This window comes from Ovis aries, chromosome 12 (assembly GCF_016772045.2).
Source record: "Ovis aries strain OAR_USU_Benz2616 breed Rambouillet chromosome 12, ARS-UI_Ramb_v3.0, whole genome shotgun sequence".
In the NCBI taxonomy this organism is placed as follows: Eukaryota; Metazoa; Chordata; class Mammalia; order Artiodactyla; family Bovidae; genus Ovis; species Ovis aries.
In genome coordinates this window covers 464,338-483,575 of record NC_056065.1, presented here as the reverse complement: position 1 = coordinate 483,575, position 19,238 = coordinate 464,338, and the positions used below count along the sequence as shown (strand labels likewise).

General features: G+C 40.1%; 1 protein-coding gene across 1 annotated transcript in view; it reads left to right on the top strand.

Moving 5' to 3' along the window:
* The window catches only part of LOC121820746 (olfactory receptor 10AG1-like), a 45,443-nt gene extending 28,630 nt beyond the window's left edge, over positions 1-16,813 (top strand). The window contains 3 exon segments of the mRNA XM_060395982.1: positions 5,922-6,799; positions 8,787-14,910; positions 14,912-16,813. Of these exon segments, the coding sequence (XP_060251965.1) occupies positions 14,075-14,910; positions 14,912-15,023 (948 nt within the window). The 5' untranslated portion in view covers positions 5,922-6,799; positions 8,787-14,074 and the 3' untranslated portion in view covers positions 15,024-16,813.
* The last annotated feature ends 2,425 nt before the right edge of the window (positions 16,814-19,238 follow it).

The window sequence follows — 19,238 nt, the reverse complement described above, 5'->3', positions numbered from 1 at the left end:
AATTTCCTTCTCTAGGGGATCTTCCCGATGCAGGGATCAAACCCGGGTCTGCCGCATTGTAGGCAGACACTTTAACCTCTGAAGGTGGTCATTTATTTAGGCTCACTTGTTCAGTTGTGTTATGGGGAGGGAGAAACACTGCAAACACTGGCATGTGTGGTGAGTGCTCGCAGTGTTTGGACCACACTGGGTTTATCCCAGCTCATGGCAGCATGTTTTTTCCTGGTCTACACTGCTCAGGTTCCAGGTTGCTCTGCAGGGGTGCTGTCCAAAGCAGATCCTGCATTTCTTGCACTTCTCAGGCCTAAGTGCTCAGGTTCAGGTTCTTGGGTACGCTACAAGGGCACAGAATAGGTTGGGTGTGCGTTTTGTGCCCTTCCTAGGTCTGAGACGCTCAGGTGACCAGGTGCTTGGGGAGCGCACTGTCCCAGGTGGGCTGTGTATCTTAATCACCTCCCCAATCCCAGCCTCTCGGTTTCCTGGGTGTGCCACAAAAGCGCCGTCTCAGGTGTGCTGTGTGTCTCCTCTGGGGTGCTGATCTCAGGCTGCAAGCCTCCTGGCAAATGTCAGTTGTCTAGGATCCCAGGATTCTGGGAGCTTGCTCACAATTTGAAGAAGGATGCTGTCTATAGGGCTGAGATTGCACCTTGCCTTCTGGCTCTGGCTGTCGCCTGCCTGTCTCTCTGCCTCTTGTCGGGGGTGGGGGAAGGGACCTGTCCACAGCCGGCTAGTTCTCCTTTGGTATTCGCTCAATCCTTTGTTCTGTGATCTGGCCAGGCTGTGTCTTAGGTTAGAGCTATGTGCAAGAAAGTTGTCTCTCTTTTTTCTCTCTCTGGCTAACCCACAGTTTGGGTTGCTATCTCATGTTAGCTCTCTCAGACTGTCCTCAGGGCATTCAGCCCCAGTCCTTACCCTAAACATCTACCTGCGCCTCCCTGTCCAGCCTCAGTTCGCTGGTGGCAGACGTGAGCTTCTGGGCTACTTCTCTGTGGGGAGTTGCAGTTAGGCATGCATTCTTTGTCACCCCCCCCCCCACTCCCTGTTTTGCTGGCCTCTAACAGACCCACCAGTGAGAGGGTTTCCTGCTGTTTGGAAACTTCTCCTCCTTCATGACTCCCTCCCCTGGACTGGTCTTTGTCCCTAACTCTGTTGTCTCTCTTTTTTAAATTTTTTTTTATTTTTTATTTTTTTAATTTTAAAATCTTTAATTCTTACATGCGTTCCCAAACATGACCCCCCCCCTCCCACCTCCCTCCCCACAACATCTCTCTGGGTCATCCCCCTGCAAGAGACACATGTACCCCAATGTTCATCGCAGCACTGTTTATAATAGCCAGGACATGGAAACAACCTAGATGTCCATCAGCAGATGAATGGATAAGAAAGCTGTGGTACATATACACAATGGAGTATTACTCAGCCGTTAAAAAGAATTCATTTGAATCAGTTCTGATGAGATGGATGAAACTGGAGCCAATTATACAGAGTGAAGTAAGCCAGAAAGAAAAACACCAATACAGTATACTAACACATATATATGGAATTTAGGAAGATGGCAATGATGACCCTGTATGCAAGACAGGAAAAAAGACACAGATGTGTATAATGGACTTTTGGACTCAGAGGGAGAGGGAGAGGGTGGGATGATTTGGGAGAATGGGAATTCTAACATGTATACTATCATGTAAGAATTGAATCGCCAGACCATGTCTGACGTAGGGTGCAGCATGCTTGGGGCTGGTGTTGTCTCTCTTTTTGTCTTTTAGATTTTGTCCCACTGAGAGAGTCAATTCCTAGGCAGGTTGATAAGAAGTCCAGGTGTCCCCAAGGAGAGAAGGGTCTGGGATTCTCGAGGAGGAGATAGGGGTCTGTAATTCTCAAGGAGGAGGAAAGGACAAATGTTTTTTTCCCCCCTCTACATTCCTTAGTCTTAGTCACATAAAACATTTTTGTCTTTAACAACTGATGATTACACAGCAAACAACTCAGTTTAAACTCTGTACTAAGGAACCAGAGATCAAATTGCCAACATCCGCTGGATCATTGAAAAAGAAAGAGCGTTCCAGAAAAACATCTATTTCTGCTTTATTGACTATGCCAAAGCCTTGTGTGGATCACAATAAACTGTGGAAAATTTTGTAAGAGATGGGAATACTAGACCACCTGATCTGCCTCTTGAGAAACCTATATGCAGGTCAGGAAGCAACAATTAGACCTGGACATGGAACACACTGGTTCCAGATAGGAAAAGGAGTACATCAAGGCTGTATATTGTCACCCTGCTTATTTAACTTATATGCAGAGTACATCATGAGAAACCCTGGGCTGGAAGAAGCACAAGCTGGAATCAAGATTGCCGGAAGAAATATCGGTAACCTCAGATATGCAGATGACACTACCCTTATGGCAGAAGAGGAACTAAAAAGCCTCTTGATGAAAGTGAAAGAGGAGAATGAAAAGTTGGCTTAAAGCTCAACATTCAGAAAACGAAGATCATGGCATCTGGTCCCATCACTTCATGGGAAATAGATGGGAAAGAGTGGAAACAGTGTCAGACTTTATTTTTTGGGGCTCCAAAATCACTGCAGATAGTGATTTGCAGCCATGAAATTAAGACACTTACTCCTTGGAAGGAAAGTTATGACCAACCTAGATAGCATATTAAAAAGCAGAGACATTATTTTGCCAACAAAGGTCTGTCTAGTCAAGGCTATGGTTTTTCCAGTGGTCATGTATGGACGTGAGAGTTGGACTGTGAAGAAAGCTGAACTCTGAAGAACTGATGCTTTTGAACTGTAGTATTGAAGAAGTCTCTCGAGAGTCCCTTGGACTGCAAAGAAATCTAACCAGTCCATCCTAAAGGAGACCAGTCCTGGGTATTCATTGGAAGGACTGATGCTGAAGCTGAAACTCCAATACTTTGTCCACCTCATGTAGAGAGTGGACTCATTGGAAAAGACCCTGATGCTGGGAGGGATTGGGGGCAGGAGGAGAAGGGGATGACAGAGGATGAGATGGCTGGATGGAATCACCAACTCGATGCACATGAGTTTGGGTGAACTCCTGGAGTTGGTGATGGACAGGGAGGCCTTACATGCCGTGATTCATGGGGTTGCAAGGAGTCGGACACGACCGAGTGACTAAACTGAACTGAAGGATTAGATAACAACAATGTATCCTGCTTGAGGACAGTTTCTCCTTCCTGAAAACCTTCCGGCTAATCCTGTTATCTTAAAATGTAAGTTATTGGAGTGGGTCTAGTACAATCTTTACAACCTCCAGACATTCTTTTGATTCATTGTAATAACTAACTAAAAGTATATTGCTCCCTTGCTAACACTAGTGAAAGGGGCACTCTTTCTACCCCTTCTGATGTCTATGTCAGAAGCTTTCTCTATCTTTTTTATACTTTAATAAACTACACAAAAGCTCTAAGTGATCAAGCCTCGTCTCTGGCCCTGGATTGATTTCTTCTCGTCCCGAGGCCAAGAATCCTGGCATCTTTCATGGTTCAGCAACAACCTTTCACTACCTACTTTCCAAGAGAAAGGGCTGCCTTTCTGGGTGCCTGGTGTCTTCCACCAGTGTCCAGAAGTTGTTCTGTGGAAGTTGCTCAGCATTTAAATGATCTTTTGATGAATTTGTGGGGGAGAAAGTTGTCTCCCCATACTGTTTCTCTGCCATATTAGGACTGTGTTCTCCTCTTTAGTTGTAGTTGGGCTCTTCTCTAGTTGTAGTAGAGTGCTCTTCTCACATTGTAAGGGGGTGACTCCTCTTGGGTTGTGATGAGAAGGGATGGTTCCCCTAGTTGCGATGTGCAGGAGGCTACTCTCTAGTTGTGGCAGTGGAGGCCTCCTCTTTAGTTGTGGTATGGCATTTCCTCTCTTGTGGTAGAGTGCTCTTCTCAAATTGTGGTGAGGTAGGCTCCTCTTGGGAATCCTCTGGAGTTGTATCAGGGAGCTTGGAGCTCCTCTCGAGTTGCAATGGAGAATTTGGTATTCCACTCAAGATGCTGCAGGGGAATTGGGCCTCATCTCGAGTTGAGATAGGGAACTCGGTGTTCTTCTCGAGTTGCTACATGAAACTCAGGGTTCCTCTCGCATTACAACAGGGGATTCTGTTAGGGACCAAATGACGGGCTCTAGGACCTGAGTCATGTTTACCAGAAAGAGACAGGATATGTGCTCATCCTGCCTGGCCAATCATGTAACGCCAGCCACTCCTGTAACTGAGACAAAGAACTGCCTGTATATAAGCCGCCATACTCCTTTGTTCGGGGCTCTTGTCGGATTCCATTGTGCTGGAAGAGACTTGGGCCCTAGCGCGCTAGAAATAAACTCCCTTCTTGCCTTTGCATTACTATGGTGGACTTGCTCTCTTGGTCGGTTCGGAGATACGGGCTCGGTGCATCACGGATTCAGGCCTCTTCTTGAGTTGAGGCGGGAAAGTTGGGTTTCCTCTCAAGTTGCAACAGGGGAGTCAGGGTTCCGTTAGAGTTGTGGTGGAGCCTCCTCTCAAGCTGCAGTGGGGCAGATCCTCTCAAGTAGTGATGTGCAGGCTGGCCTGTGTCTAGTTGCAATATGCAGGAGGCTACTCTATGTGTGGCATGGGGCTCCACTGTAATTGCAGCGAGAGTTCACTCTTTATTTGTGGTGGGTTGGCTCCTCTCTAGTTGTCGTTTGCAGACTCCTCTCTAGTTGTGGCAGGGGGCTTCTCTACAGTTGTAGCAGTTTGGCTCCTCTCTAGTTGTGGTAGAGTGCTCTTCTCAAATTGTGAAGTGGGTTACACCTCTTTAGTTGTGATGAGAAGGGATGCTTTTTTAGTTGTGATATGCAGGAGGCTACTCTCTAGTTGTAGCAAGGGGACCTCCTTTTTAATTGTGGTATGGGGCTTCCACTCTTTTTGCAGAAGAGGGCCCTGCTCGACTTTTCTGGGGTAAGTTCCTCTTGGGAATCCTCTGGAGTTGCATCAAGATGCTTGTGGTTCATCTCGAGCTGTGACGGGTAACTCGATGTTCCTTTTGAGTTGCCTCAGGGGAATTGGCCCCCCCGGGTTCCTCTTGAATTGCAACAGGAGAGTCGGGCTTCCTCTTGAATTGTGAGGGGGAGCTCGGTGTTTCTCTTGAGACTATGCAGGGGAATCAGACCTCTTCTCTATTTGCAGTGGGAAACTGGGGTTTCTCTTGAGATGTGGCAGAAACCTTGGGGTTCCTCTCAAATTTCTGTGGGGAACTTGGGATTCCTCTGGAGTTGCAATGGGGACCTCATGATTCATTTCATGTCACTGCATGGGAATCAGGGCTCATCTAGAGTGGAAGTGGGAAACATGATGTTCCTCTCGAGTTGTGAAGCAGTTCTAGCCATACCTCTCGAGTTGAAACAGCATAGTCAGGCCTCCTCTAAAGTTGAGGTGTGAAACTCGGGTTTCCTTTTGAGTTGCAGCAGGAGAGCTGGGTCTTTTCTCAAGTTGCAGCGGGAATTTGGGGTTCCTCTCTAGTTCCAGTGGGAAACTCCAGGTTTCTTTCAAGTTGCAACAGGGGAGTCAAGCCTCCTCTTGAGCTGTGGTGGGAAACTCGTTCTTCATCTCAAGAGGTGACTGGGACTTTGGGTTTCCTCTCACATTGGTGAATTTAACTCAGATGACCATTATTTCTACTACTGTGGGCAAGAATCCCTTTGAAGAAATGGAGTAGCCATCATGGTAAAAAAAAAAAAAAAAGAGTCAAAAATGCAGTACTAGGATGCAATTTCAAAAACGACACAATGATCTTTGTTGATTTCCAAGGCAAACCATTCAATATCATGGTAATCCAAGTCTATGCCCCGACCGGTAATGCTGAAGAAGCTGAAGTTGAATGGTTCTATGAAGACCTACAAGGCCTTTTAGAACTAACACTAAAAAAGATGTCCTTTTCATTATAGGGGACTGGAATGCTAAAGTAGAAAGTCAAGAAACACCTGGAGTAACAGGCAAATTTGGCCTTGGAGTACAGAATGAAGCAGGACAAAAGCTAATAGAGTTTTGCCAAGAGAACACACTGGTCATAGCAAAACCCTTTTCCAACAACACAGGAGAGCAGTCTACACATGGACATCACCAGGTGGTCAACACCAAAATCAGACTGATTATATTCTTTGCAGCCAAAGATGGAGAAGCTCTATACAGTCAGCAAAAATAAGACCGAGGTCTGACTGTGGCTCAGATCATGAACTCCATATTGCCAAATTCAGACTTAAATTGAAGAAAGTAGGGAAAACCACTAGACCATTCGGGTATGACCCAAATATGACCTAACTCAAATCCCTTACAATTATATAATGGAGTGAGATATAGATTTAAGGACTAGATCAGATCGACAGAGTGCCTGATGAACTATGGGCAAAGGTTCATGACATTGTACAGGAGACAGGAATCAAGACCATCCCCAAGAAAAAGAAATGCAAAAAAAGGAAAATGGCTGTCTGAAGAGCTCTTAAAAATAGCTGTGAAAAGAAGAGAAGCCAATAGCAAAGGAGAAAAGGAAAGCTATACCCATTTGAATGCAGAGTTCCAAAGAATAGCAAGGAGACTTATGAAAGCCTTCCTCAGTGATCAGTGCAAAGAAATAGAGGAAAAGAGTAGAATGGGAAAGACTAGAAATCTCTTCAAGAAAATTAGAGATACCGAAGGAACATTTCATGCAAAGATGGGCACAATAAAGGACAGCAATGGTATGGATCTAACAGAAGAAGAAGATATTAAGAAAAGGTGGCAAGAATACACAGAAGAACAATACAAAAAAAAGATCTTCATCACCCAGGTAATCATGATGGTATGATCCCTCACCTAGAACTAGACATCCTGGAATGTGAAATCAAGTGGCCTTCAGATCAGTTCAGTCACTCAGTCGTGTCCGACTCCTTGCAACCCCATGGACTGAAGCACACTGGGCCTCCCTGTCCATCACCAACTCCCAAAGTTTACTGAAACTAATGTCCATTGAGTCAGTGATGCCATCCAACCAGCTCATCCTCTGTTGTCCCCTTCTCCTCCCGCCTTCAATGTTTCCCAGCATCAGGGTCTTTTCAAATGAGTCAGTTCTTCACATCAGGTGGCCAAAATATTAGAGTTTCAACTTGGGCACCAGTCCTTCCAATGAATATTCAGGACTGGTCTTCTTTAGGATGGATTAGTTTGATCTCCTTGCAGTCCAAGGGACCCTCAAGAGTCTTCTCCAACACTACAGTTCAAAAGCATCAGTTCCTCGATGCTCAGCTTTCTTTATAGTCCAGCTCTCACACCCACACATGACTACAGGAAAACCATAGCTTTGACTAGACGGGCCTTTGTTGGCAAAGTAATGTCTCTCCTTTTTAATATGGTGTCTAAGTGATACATAAATACTAAAAGTATATTAAAATCACAAAAAATAATAAGAAAACACAATGAAAATATATATGTATAAGAGAAACAAAACACAAACAGCAAGGCAGTAAATTTGAATTTAGTCATATTTATAAAAGAGCTATTAAAATGTATAGCAATCCAATCAATATACAGCATGATGTTGATGTTGTTCAGTAGCTGTCCCATCTAATTCTGCACCCCCATGAACTGCAGCATGTCAGGATTTCCTGTCCTTCACTATCTCCTGGAGTTTGTTCGAACTCATGTCCATTGAGTCAGTGACGCCATCTCATCCTCCATCGCCCCCTTCTCCTTTTGTCAGTAAGCTGGCTCTTTGCATGACGTGACCAAAGTATTGAAGCTTCAGCTTCAGCACCAGCCCCCCCCCCAGGGAATATTCAGGGTTGATTTCCTTTAGGATTAACCATTTTGATTTCCGTCCTGTTCAAAGGACCCTCAAAAGTCTTCTCCAACACCACAGTTTGAAAGCAGCAATTCTTTGGCACTCAGCCTTCTTTATATTCTAACTCTCATATCCATATGTGACTACTGGAAAAACCATAGCTTTAATTATACAGAGCTTTGTTAGCAAAGTGATGTCTTTGCTTTTTAATACCCACTCTAGTTTTGTCATAGCTTTTTTCCCAAGAAACAAAAGCCTTTTGATTTCATGGCTGCTCACTGTCCACACTGATTTTGGTGCCCAAGAAAATAATATAGAGCATGGTGACTATAGTTAAATAATTTTGCATATTTGAAAGTTGTTAAGAGAATTTTTTAAAGTTCACATCACAAGAAAATATGCATAACTTTGGGTGGTGATGGATATTAACATTGATGGATATTAACATTAGACATTGTGATGATCATTTAAAATATATTTATGTTGTTCAGAAGAAGTTAATATAATGCTATAAGTCAAGTACATCTCAACTAATCACTGAATTTTAAAGGTTGTGCTTTATGTTATGTAAATTATGCCTCACCACTGTTGCTAATTTAAGCATCAAAGCCTAATGAAAATAATAATGATGTTGTGTTGTTAGGCTCAAATATATCTATAAAACAAATTAATATGCATAAATATGTACCATGAATGCTTATTCCATTATGTGTCATGCTAAATCATCAGTCTAAAGGTATACATGTTGCAGCATGCTATAACACCTTTATTGTAGTGACCAAAAGTGAGGACTCTGGTAGAGTCTGGCTTTATGCTCTTCAAATACATCTGTTTTATTGACATACAATGAACATCATTCCCTAACCTTCTCAGAACTACATTGGACCAAGTGATTAGTTTCTACAATGACATATGGGTAGAAGTGATGTGTTTATTACGTATGGAGGCTCTGAATAGTATATTTGTTTCCTTATGTTCTGTCTGTCTGACATCTCAGGTTTCTGCATCCTGAAGATCCAGTAGGAAGCTACTAAGAAGAGGTAGGAACAGTGGAACTCCTAGGTGGAAACAACTGCAAACTCGTACTATAATATGATTCCGAGATGTTTCTTTATTTTGTCACACTGATGTATTTGAGGTATTGTCTCCGAGTGTAGACTTGTTTTCAGGTGATGATGATATTGAATTGAACACAGAAACATTCAATTCACTATCCTAACTATAGATTTAAGGGTTAGATCCGTTTACTCACATGGGTGATGGGTGACAGACATTCAATTTTTTCCATCCTGTAAGTAAAACTTAGTTGAAACAAATCATTAGTGCAATTCTCATTTGTAAATAAACATGACACTAAATGACAACATCAATCCTAAAAAAGAGTACATAAGTCCAATTTATGAGGAACATGCTGTAATAAAGAGAAGCAAATTTAAAAGACAAAAAAGAAATGCTACTTTTATTTTTTAAATTTTTTTTATTTTTAAATTTAAATTTATTTATTTTAATAGAAGGCTAATTATTTTACAATATTGTATTGGTTTTGCCATACATCAGCATGAATCTGCCACGGGTGTACACGTGTTCCTCATCCTGAACTCCCCCTCCCACCTCCCTCCCCGTACCATCCCTCTGGGTCATCCCAGTGCACCAGCCCCAGGCATCCTGTATCCTGCATCGAACGTGGACTGGTGATTTGTTTCTTATATGATATTATACATGTTTCAATGACGTTCTCCCGAATCATCCCACCGTCTCCCTCTCCCACAGAGTCCAAAAGACTGTTCTATACATCTGTGTCTCTTTTGCTGTCTTGCATACAGGGGTTATCGTTACCATTTTCCTAAATTCCATATATATATGCATTAGTATACTGTATTGGTGTTTTTCTTTCTGGTTTATGCACTCTGTATAATTGGCTCCAGTTTCATCCACCTCATTAGAACTGATGCAAATGTATTCTTTTTAATGGCTGAGTAATACTCCATTGTGTATATGTACCACAGCTTTGTGAGAAATTTTAATCTCACAAAATAGAATAACAATTATAGACTCTTCCTTTATAGTCATAGCACTTTGGAAAGTTTGGTAGCAATAAATTCAAACTAAACGTTTTAATGGTTATGAATACTGCTGTACTGTTAAATGTATAAATTTGTACTGTAAACATCTGGAAAGCAATCATGATCAAATGTAAAATAATTATGATATAAAGTATATAGCAAACACGTGAAATATTTTTTAATGTGAAATCTCTTCTCACCTATTGAAATGTCGGCTGTTATACATCTATGTGAAGAGTCAGGCTGAATACAGGTTTGTTTTCAGATTTATTATTGTTGGGTTTTCTTGGTTTGGCGCTTATGCATTATTTGCATAAAATGTTAGATATTTTTGTTTTGCAGAATCTTTTTTTTTTTTTTACTTTATTTTACTTTTACAATACTGTATTGGTTTTGCCATATATTGACATGAATCCACCATGGGTGTACATGCGTTCCCAAACATGAATCCCCCTCCCACCTCCCTCCCCATAACATCTCTCTGGGTCATCCCTGTGCACCAGCCCCAAGCATCCTGTATCCTGCATCGGATATAGACTGGCGATTCATTTCTTACATGATAGTATACATGTTTCAATGCCATTCTCCCAAATCATCCCACCCTCTCCCTCTCCCTCAGAGTCCAAAAGTCCGCTCTACACATCTGTGTCTCTTTTGCTGTCTCACATACAAGGTCATCATTACCATCTTTCTAAATTCCATATATATGTGTTAGTATACTGTATTGGTGTTTTTCTTTCTGGCTTACTTCACTCTGTATAATCGGCTCCAGTTTCATCCATCTCATTAGAACTGACTCAAATGTATTCTTTAAACACGAATAGTGTTTCAAATTGTCAAAGAATCTCTAAACAGAAAGAAAAAAAAATGTGCTTATGAGCAGAAGTGGATATTGGCCTTATAACCTCATTCCTGATCATTTTAGCTACATACCTGCCTGGAAGTAGCTGAAATAGAAAAAGCATTTTGTAGGAGGGTTTTTTTGTTTTTTTTCTGTCTTAAATAATTGGGTTTAAATGTTTTTTTTAAATTATTAATTGGAGGATGATTGCTTTACAGTGTTGTGTTGGTTCTGCCATACAACAAAGTAAATCACTCATAGGTGTACAGACATCCCCTCTGTTTTTAACCTCCCTCCCACACCCCACCCCATCGCCCCAGGTTGTCAGAGCTTCAGGTTGAGCTCCCTGTTGTATATATTTAGAAACTTCCCGCTAGCTATCTGCTTTACGTGTGGGGGTGTATATGTCTCAGTGTTAATCTTTCAGTTAGTTTGTCCCACCCTCTCCTTCCCTCACAAGTCTGTTCTCTATGTCTGTGTCTATATTCCTGCCTTGCAAATAGGTTTTTCAGTATCATTTTTCTCGAGCACACACACACACACACACATGATATATGTGTGCATGTGTGTTAATATAGGATATCTGTCTTTCTCTTTCTGACTTCACTCTGCATAACAGGCTCTAGGCTATTTTTAAGGTGCCTTTCATTTTTAATCTGCTAGATACCTATGCTGATGACCAACTAGATATCCTAACATGAATAAAACTACCCAGGTTTTTGTCAGCAGATACAACATGCTTTAATTTCCACAAAAGTTAATCTAGGAACAGTGTTCTACTTCTGAAAAGGGATCTAATCCTCCCCACAGTATATTGGAAAGAACAACAATATCATGTTTGTGTATTAGTAAGTGATACACTTTTCTAAAGATGTGAAAGATGAGATCTGAATGAATTATGGGAATAAAATTAAGGAAGACAAACTTACAGCAATTACTAATGGTCTGAAATGCAATAAATTGAAAGTTTTAATTTTTTTCCAGAAAGTACTATTGATACTAGATAATTGTCATTTTTCCACTATTGATACTAGATAAATATCATTTTTCCACTATTGATACTAGATAAATGTCATTTTTCCACTATTGATACTAGATAAATGTCATTTTTCCACTATTGATACTAGATAATTAAGTGTCATCTTTCCACCCCCACAGAGGGGAACTTTTATGCCAAGAAGGAGCGTCAGAGGACAAATCATCTACAGAAAAAGTAGTCTTAAAACATAAACCCAGATGATCACCAAACAGAAGCCGTCTTCTAGAAATTAAAACTGATACTCAACAGAAAATATCCCCCAGGGTGAGCATGACTACTTCCTACATAAGAGCAGCTGATCTTTTAAGAAGACTGCAGAATGACAGTGACTTCCTGATTCAAAAGAATTATAAAAATTTACAGGGTCAAAACATCTATATTCTCATAGATAACTTCATATAAATTCATGAAGGTAAGATGTTAGATGGGTTTTATTTAAAAGTAGTTCTGATTTGAGGTTTAAGATAAAAAGGATAAAACAGAAAAATATGAAAATCTGAGATCTTTATCTGAAAATTAGTTAACAACTTAACCAATGTATTTCTTAACTTTTTTAATGATAAAATTAGAAATAAGTGAAATAGCAATAATAATAATAGTATTTATAATAAAACTTTCAGTTAAGGTAATTTTGAAAACTAATTCTAATGGAAATAGAGAAATATGAGAGAACATTTGTTGACTCAGTTTTTTAAAATCAAAGTATTAACGCAAAAGCAATAGTTTGTGGAGCTGGAAGATGGGAACAGACATAGTAGATTTAATGAAATATGAAAACACAGAAAACAAACATTAATAAAGTGTTATGAAAATTGTCACACACTGTTGACTGCCTGATAACTGATTACATGAACTTGAATTGAAGCAAGATAACAGGCCTCTGTGTGTGTGTGTGTGTTAGTCCCACTCATATGCTTTTGCCATTTGCATTCCCAAAATAAATAATTATAGGGTTTAAATAAAGTTACATTTATTAGATAAAATTACAAAGGAATTATATAGGAAGTATTTTATTTGGTTGTAAGAGAAGTAGATAACAATGGATCAGAGAATCACATAGGTTAAGAACAGACTATATTAAAATATCATGAAAGTGAAAATCACTCAGTCATGTCTGACTGTTTGTGACCACATGGACAGTCTATAGAATTCTCCAGGCCAGAATACTAGAGTGGGTATCCTTTCCCTTTCCCCAGGGGATCTTCCCAACCCAGGGATGGAACCCAGGTCTCCTGCCTTGCAGACAGATTCTTTACCAGCTGAGTCACAAGGGAAGCCCGAGAATACTGGAGTGGGTAGCCTATCCCTTCTCCACTGGATCTTCCCTACCCAGGAATCAAACCAGGGTCTCCTGCATTGCAAGTGGATTCTTTACCAACTGAGCTATTAGGGAACTCCAAATATCATGAAGAATGGGTCATATGTATGGACTGTGTTAAATGTTAATTGGTATTTGTAATGCAGTGTACAGTGGGTATTAATAGTGAATGTTATTGGACCCCATGATGTAACATGCTTTCCATGTGTAACATAACTGATGGGTGAGGTACACAGACGAGAACAATACAGTTACACGTATCTATTCTCCCAGTAACAAGGACTGAGTTTAAGAAAGTCAGTTCTCATTGGAGTAGAAATGGGAGGGCTTAAAATGTTATGAATAAAAATTAGGCAAAAGTTTTAAGTGAAAAGCTTTGAGTTGAAAGGAAATGGAATAAGTCAATAGGTACAGAAAAAGAAATTGATGAACCCAAAGAAAAACAATAGCAAGGCTGTGTCATATATAATTGCACTCTTAAAAGGAGTGAAACAATTTAATACTATTGCTGCACAATAGCTCTAAATAAAAATGCATACATTGTATTGTTTCTGGTATCATTACTGCTGCTGCTCAGTCACTTCCGTCATGTCTGACTCTTTGTGATCCCATGGACCATAGCCCGCCAGGCTCCTTGCCCATGGAATTCTCTAGGCAAGAATACTGGAGTAGGTTGCCATCCCCTCCTCCAAGGGATCTTCCTTGCCCATGGATCAAACCTACATCTCCTGTATCTCCTGCATTTCAAGCAAATTATTTTACTGCTGAGATACCAGGGAAGCCCTCTGGTATCAGTACATCCAAGTGTAAAAAATAAGGATTTTATTTCTTTAATTGGTTTTAACTGCACGTCAGTTCATTGCTGAGGTTTCAAATCTCATGTCTTAGAAACTGAGCAAGGCAAAGGCAGCAGTACTTGCATGGATTATGTACATAGGTTCATGCATCTGATCCAATTAACAGACGGGAAACATTAATCAAAAGGATTAATGAATTAACCATCTTGAATTGATCATATCTACAGATGGAGTACAAATTAAGAACAGAAAAATCAAATATCACTACAATGATGGAATTTATCCTCTTGGGGTTTTCTGATATTCCCAATTTCCAATGGATTCTTTGGGGGATATTTTTCATCTTCTATCTGACCATCATGATGTGCAATAGTGTCATTGTACTGATAACAAGAATTGACCCTACTCTCCAGACTCCCATGTACTTTTTCCTCAACCACTTTTCCATTTTATAAATCTGTTACGTAACTGTCACTATCCCAAGAATGCTCACGGACCTTCTGAACCAGAAAGGGCACGTATCTTTCATTGCCTGTGCTGCACAAATGTGTTTGGTCCTTCTGTTTGGAGGTTTAGAGTGTCTCCTCCTGGCCGTGATGGCCTATGACCGCTCCGTGGCCATTTGTAACCCTCTTCGCTATGGTCTGATCATGAGCCCCCAGGTCTGTGTCCAGCTGGTCACTGCCTCCTGGGTCAGTGGGCTTCCTGCTGTAATTGGGCATATGTGGCAGGTTTCCTCTCTGCCCTTTTGTGGGTCTAGTGCAATTAATCATTTTTTCTGTGACCTCCCCCCAGTGTCCAAGCTTGCTTGTGGGGACACATTTGTGAACGCGATAGCAGTCTATGTAGTTGCAGTTGTGTTCATCATGGTCCCATTTCTGTTGATTGGTGTCTCCTGTGGCAAAATCATCTCCAACATTCTGAAACTGCGATCTGCCAGAGGGAGGGCTAAAGCCTTCTCTACTTTCTCATCTTACCTCACAGTGGTGGTCTTATTCTACAGCACAGCCTCTACCACCTATTTACAGCCCAAACCAAATCAGTCTGAAGAAACTGGGAAGCTAATCTCTTTTCTACACAGTTTGGATCCCAACGTTGAATCCCATTATATTTACTCTGAGGAACAAAGACACCACCGTAGCACTGAGGAAACTACTAAGTAAATCATCAACTTGACGCGAAGGCTTGAAATTACAGAAGCAATTTGTTTCTATGTTTCCCATGTAAATACATCAGAAAATATCATCTAGTTTATTTCTATATTCCTATAAACTGAAAGTTAGTGTCATCACTGCCATCTCACATTATGTGAAAGGACCTTAGTTTCAAAGAGTTAAGGGTTTCTGGGTTATCAAAACACAAATTATCTCCATGGCAATGATCTATTCTGAAGACCTATCTTTCCTCTCACTGGGAAAGAGTGAGTTAAGAAGATTTCCTGAGCAATAAAATGATAGTTAACTGCAATATAACCAATGATCATGGTCATGCCTGTAAGAAATTTGCCTGAAACTTCCCATTCCTTCAGGCATATTCACTGTCATTTTCTGTACTTACGACTGGATTTAGACGATGAGAAAATAACAACCGCATCCAAGTTGGTGGGAGTAGGGGAATCTGAGTGTTTTCTTGCAGTTTTTCCTTCTTTCTCTATTTTGCAACTGTCCATAACTCTTTCAGAGTACAAACCCTGAAAGGATCCTTTGTTACCTCAATGCTGATTGTTCTCTAGTGACGTCATTTCCTCCAGCTTGTCGCTTCAAGGTTTACTTTTGTAGTGTCTCCTTAGTATTAGGAATATTAGGAATTTAAACTATAAACTGCTTTGGGGTGAATGTTGATCCCTTTAAATATGTCAGGTTACAACCTGCAAACCTGAACTTATTAGGAAAAGAAAAGCCTTTGCAGGTGTAATTCAGGTAAGGACTTTGAAATAAGATTATCTTAATTTAAGGAAAGGGCACTATATCCTATGATCATTGTTCTTAGTTCTTATAAGGTGGGAAGAGAGATTAAGTTAAAAATAGAGACGCAGCGACACATAGAAGAATATCACGTGAAGATGGAAGAAGCAACCGGGAGTGACACAGCCATGAAGCGAAGGAGGCCAGGCACCATCAAAAGCTGCAAGAAGTGAGGAGTGACCATCCCTTCAGAGTCTGTGGAGGAAAACACTGTCAACACTGTGATTTGGGACACTGGCTTTTAAAGATGTGAGAAAGTCAACTTCTGTTACTTACACCACTCAATTTGTGATAATTTGTTACAATAGATCTAGGAAAGTAATACACTGTGAAAGCAGTTTTTTTTTAAATGGTGTTTTTATTCTAATCATCTGGAATAAATTCTGTATCTTTTGGGAACAGTGATTTTAAAAAAAATATGTAGAATTTTTTTTTTTAACTTCAAAAACTATATCATTGAAGCCTCATAAAAGTATTTGCCCAAGAATGATGGTTAATCGTGTTTTTTCAAGGATGTTTATTAAAAGCTGTTTTTAAATACTGCAAAAGACAACACTAGCAAAGCAAAGGGAAGCTGTTCTCATTTGGAACATAGTAGACATGGGCGCCCGTTTACCATGTGATGCTGCACAGTCTCTTAGGACAATGTTTTAGAGCCACACCAGTGAGGAAATCCCAAGCTTTTCAGGCATTTAATAAGTACATAAATGTACGTATAAATATAACTCTATTTTTGTAAAACAAAGGAAGATAGCATCCATGTATTCATATAACATCTCACATGTGCATCTTTCTAGTTGGTGTGTGTGTATGTCAGCAAGATCTGGATGTGTATTAGAAGAGAGAATGGGCTTCTTTACAGTGACAGGAGTTCAGATAATGTCTGACTTATTTACTTATTTATACTTTTTTGCAGTATGGATTTATTACGAAGAGAATAATATGCACATCACAAAAATAATAAATTTTATTCAGAAAATAAAAACTATATATGGAAGAAAATTACTGCATTTCTTCTTATTGCCTCCCAACATTTTACAGAATATTTAGTAGCTAACAGAAATTTCAGTATCAGCCAAATAATATTTGATGTTTGAAAGAAATAGCACATTTGTTATGAACTAAACAGAGCCAGAATATATAATGTTTGGTCAAGTCTCAAAAAGGACTAAAATGGCTTTAGTCTCATTTTAGTCTCAAAAAGGACTAAAATGGCTTTAATAATAGTTACAAATGAGATAAATTTAAGATTATGATACATATGTATCATAGGATATAGGATACATATGTACATAGGCACTTTTACATATGTATAATATATATTTTATATAATATAAAGGCATATATTTCAATATTCATTGGAAGGGCTGATGCTGAAGCTGAAGCTCCAATACTTTGGCCACCTGATGCAAACAGTTGACTCATTAGAAAAGACCCCGATGCTGGGAAAGACTGAGGGCCGGAGAAGAGGGCATCAGAAGATGAGATGGTTGAGTGGTATCACGGATGCAATGGACATGAACTTGGGCAAACTCCGGAAGATGGTGAGGGACAGGGAGGCCTGGAGTGCTGCAGTCCATAGGGTTGCAAAGAGTCGGACATGACTAGAAGACTGAACAGCAACAACAAATATATATATTTATAGCTATACTACATAAAATAAAATTACTATATAAAATAAAAATAAAAATTGCTGATTTCACTCTTTTCACAGAGAGAACATCAAACACACACACAGACACAACCAAAAAGCACATCCCATTTCAATGATAACACTGGTTCTTTTCGATTTTTCTGATTCCCATTGTCTGAGTGTTTCTCTTTGTAATATTTTCCTTTTTTATGTGATTATCCTGGTGAGAAGCAAGAACAATACTCTTATAATCAGAGTTGACGAGGCTCTCAAATTTCCATGTGTTTCTTCCTCAGTAACTTTTCCTTCCTGGAAATCTAGAATATTCACAAATCTTCACAGTCAGAAAAAATATATATAATTTTGCATGCTTGGTCTTGACAGTTATGGCCCGTGACTGCTATGTGGCCAACTGTAACTTCCGCAACTTCCCCTACTTATAAACCAGGAGCTGTGTATTCAGCTGATGACACTTGGCTCTTGGATCAGTGGTGTTACAGTCAGGATAAGGCAAGCATGCCAATTTTCCCTCTGTCATTTTTGGATCTAACTACAAGCTGGCTTGTGGCGATGTTTTTCTGAATGAGATGTCAGTCTCTGTAGTTGTACCATTAGTGAATTTTTTGTCGTGATCCCTTTTCAGTTGACACTTGGCTCCTACAGTAAAATCACTTCTTCATCCAGTGTTGCTGTCAGCAACAGGATGAGCTAAAGTTTTCTCCACCTGCTCACCACACATCACGCGTGTGTACTAAGTCGCTTTGGTTTTGTCCAATTCTCTGCAACCCTGTGGACCGTAGCCCAGCCGGCTCCTCTGTCCATGGGATTCTCCAGGCAAGAACATGGGAATGGGCTGCTGTGCCCTTCTCCAGGGGATCTTCCCTACCCAGGGATTGAACCTGTGTTTCTTATGTCTCCTGCATTTATAGGTAAGTTCTTTACCATTAGCGCCACCTGGGAAGACCCATAGTTGAGCCTTTATTTTGTGGACCCAGAACCATTACATATTTATGACACGATTCCAACATTTTTACAGGAAAGATTTTTTTCTCCTTTCTATACCATGTTACCCTGATGTTTAATCCCATGATATATACTCTGAGGAATAAGGATGTCATGACAGCCTTGAGAAAATGACTGCCTTAATGTTTAACATCTTATCCTCTGCTTTGAGCTAGTGATCTTTCCCCCACTTAGTTCTACAGTTATCTTAATCAGACATTATTTGAAAATTTTCTTCCTGTGTTAATATAAATTGATTATCCTCATGATCCTGCCATTTTATGCTTAACTTTCTGATATCAAGATTATCTCCCTAGTGTTTGTATTTATAAGAAATTATTATTTTTTTGCTGATCTCATATTAAATGGACTAGTCTCTGTCAGCAAAAATTCACCTCTTATTTGATTTGTTGTTGTTCAGTTGGTAAGTCATGTCCGACTCTGTGTCTTCATAGGCTATAGCATGCCAGGCTCCTCAGTCCTCCACTATGTCTGGAATTTGCTCAGCTTCATGTCCATTGAGTCAGTGACATGATTAATATCCAACTGTCTCATACTCTGTTGTCCTCCTTTTTGCCTTCATCTTTACTAGCATCAGGGTCTTTTACATTGAGTTGGCTCCCTGCATCATGTAGCCAAAGTACTAAAACAATATAGTATATTATATCTATCTAATTGGCCTCCCAATATTTTCATCCAAAATTCATAATGCATATTCTATTTTGTCTCCCTCTGTATTCTTACAACTTACTTAAAACCAAAAGATTTCAGCTAGCAAAGATTAGTGCATAT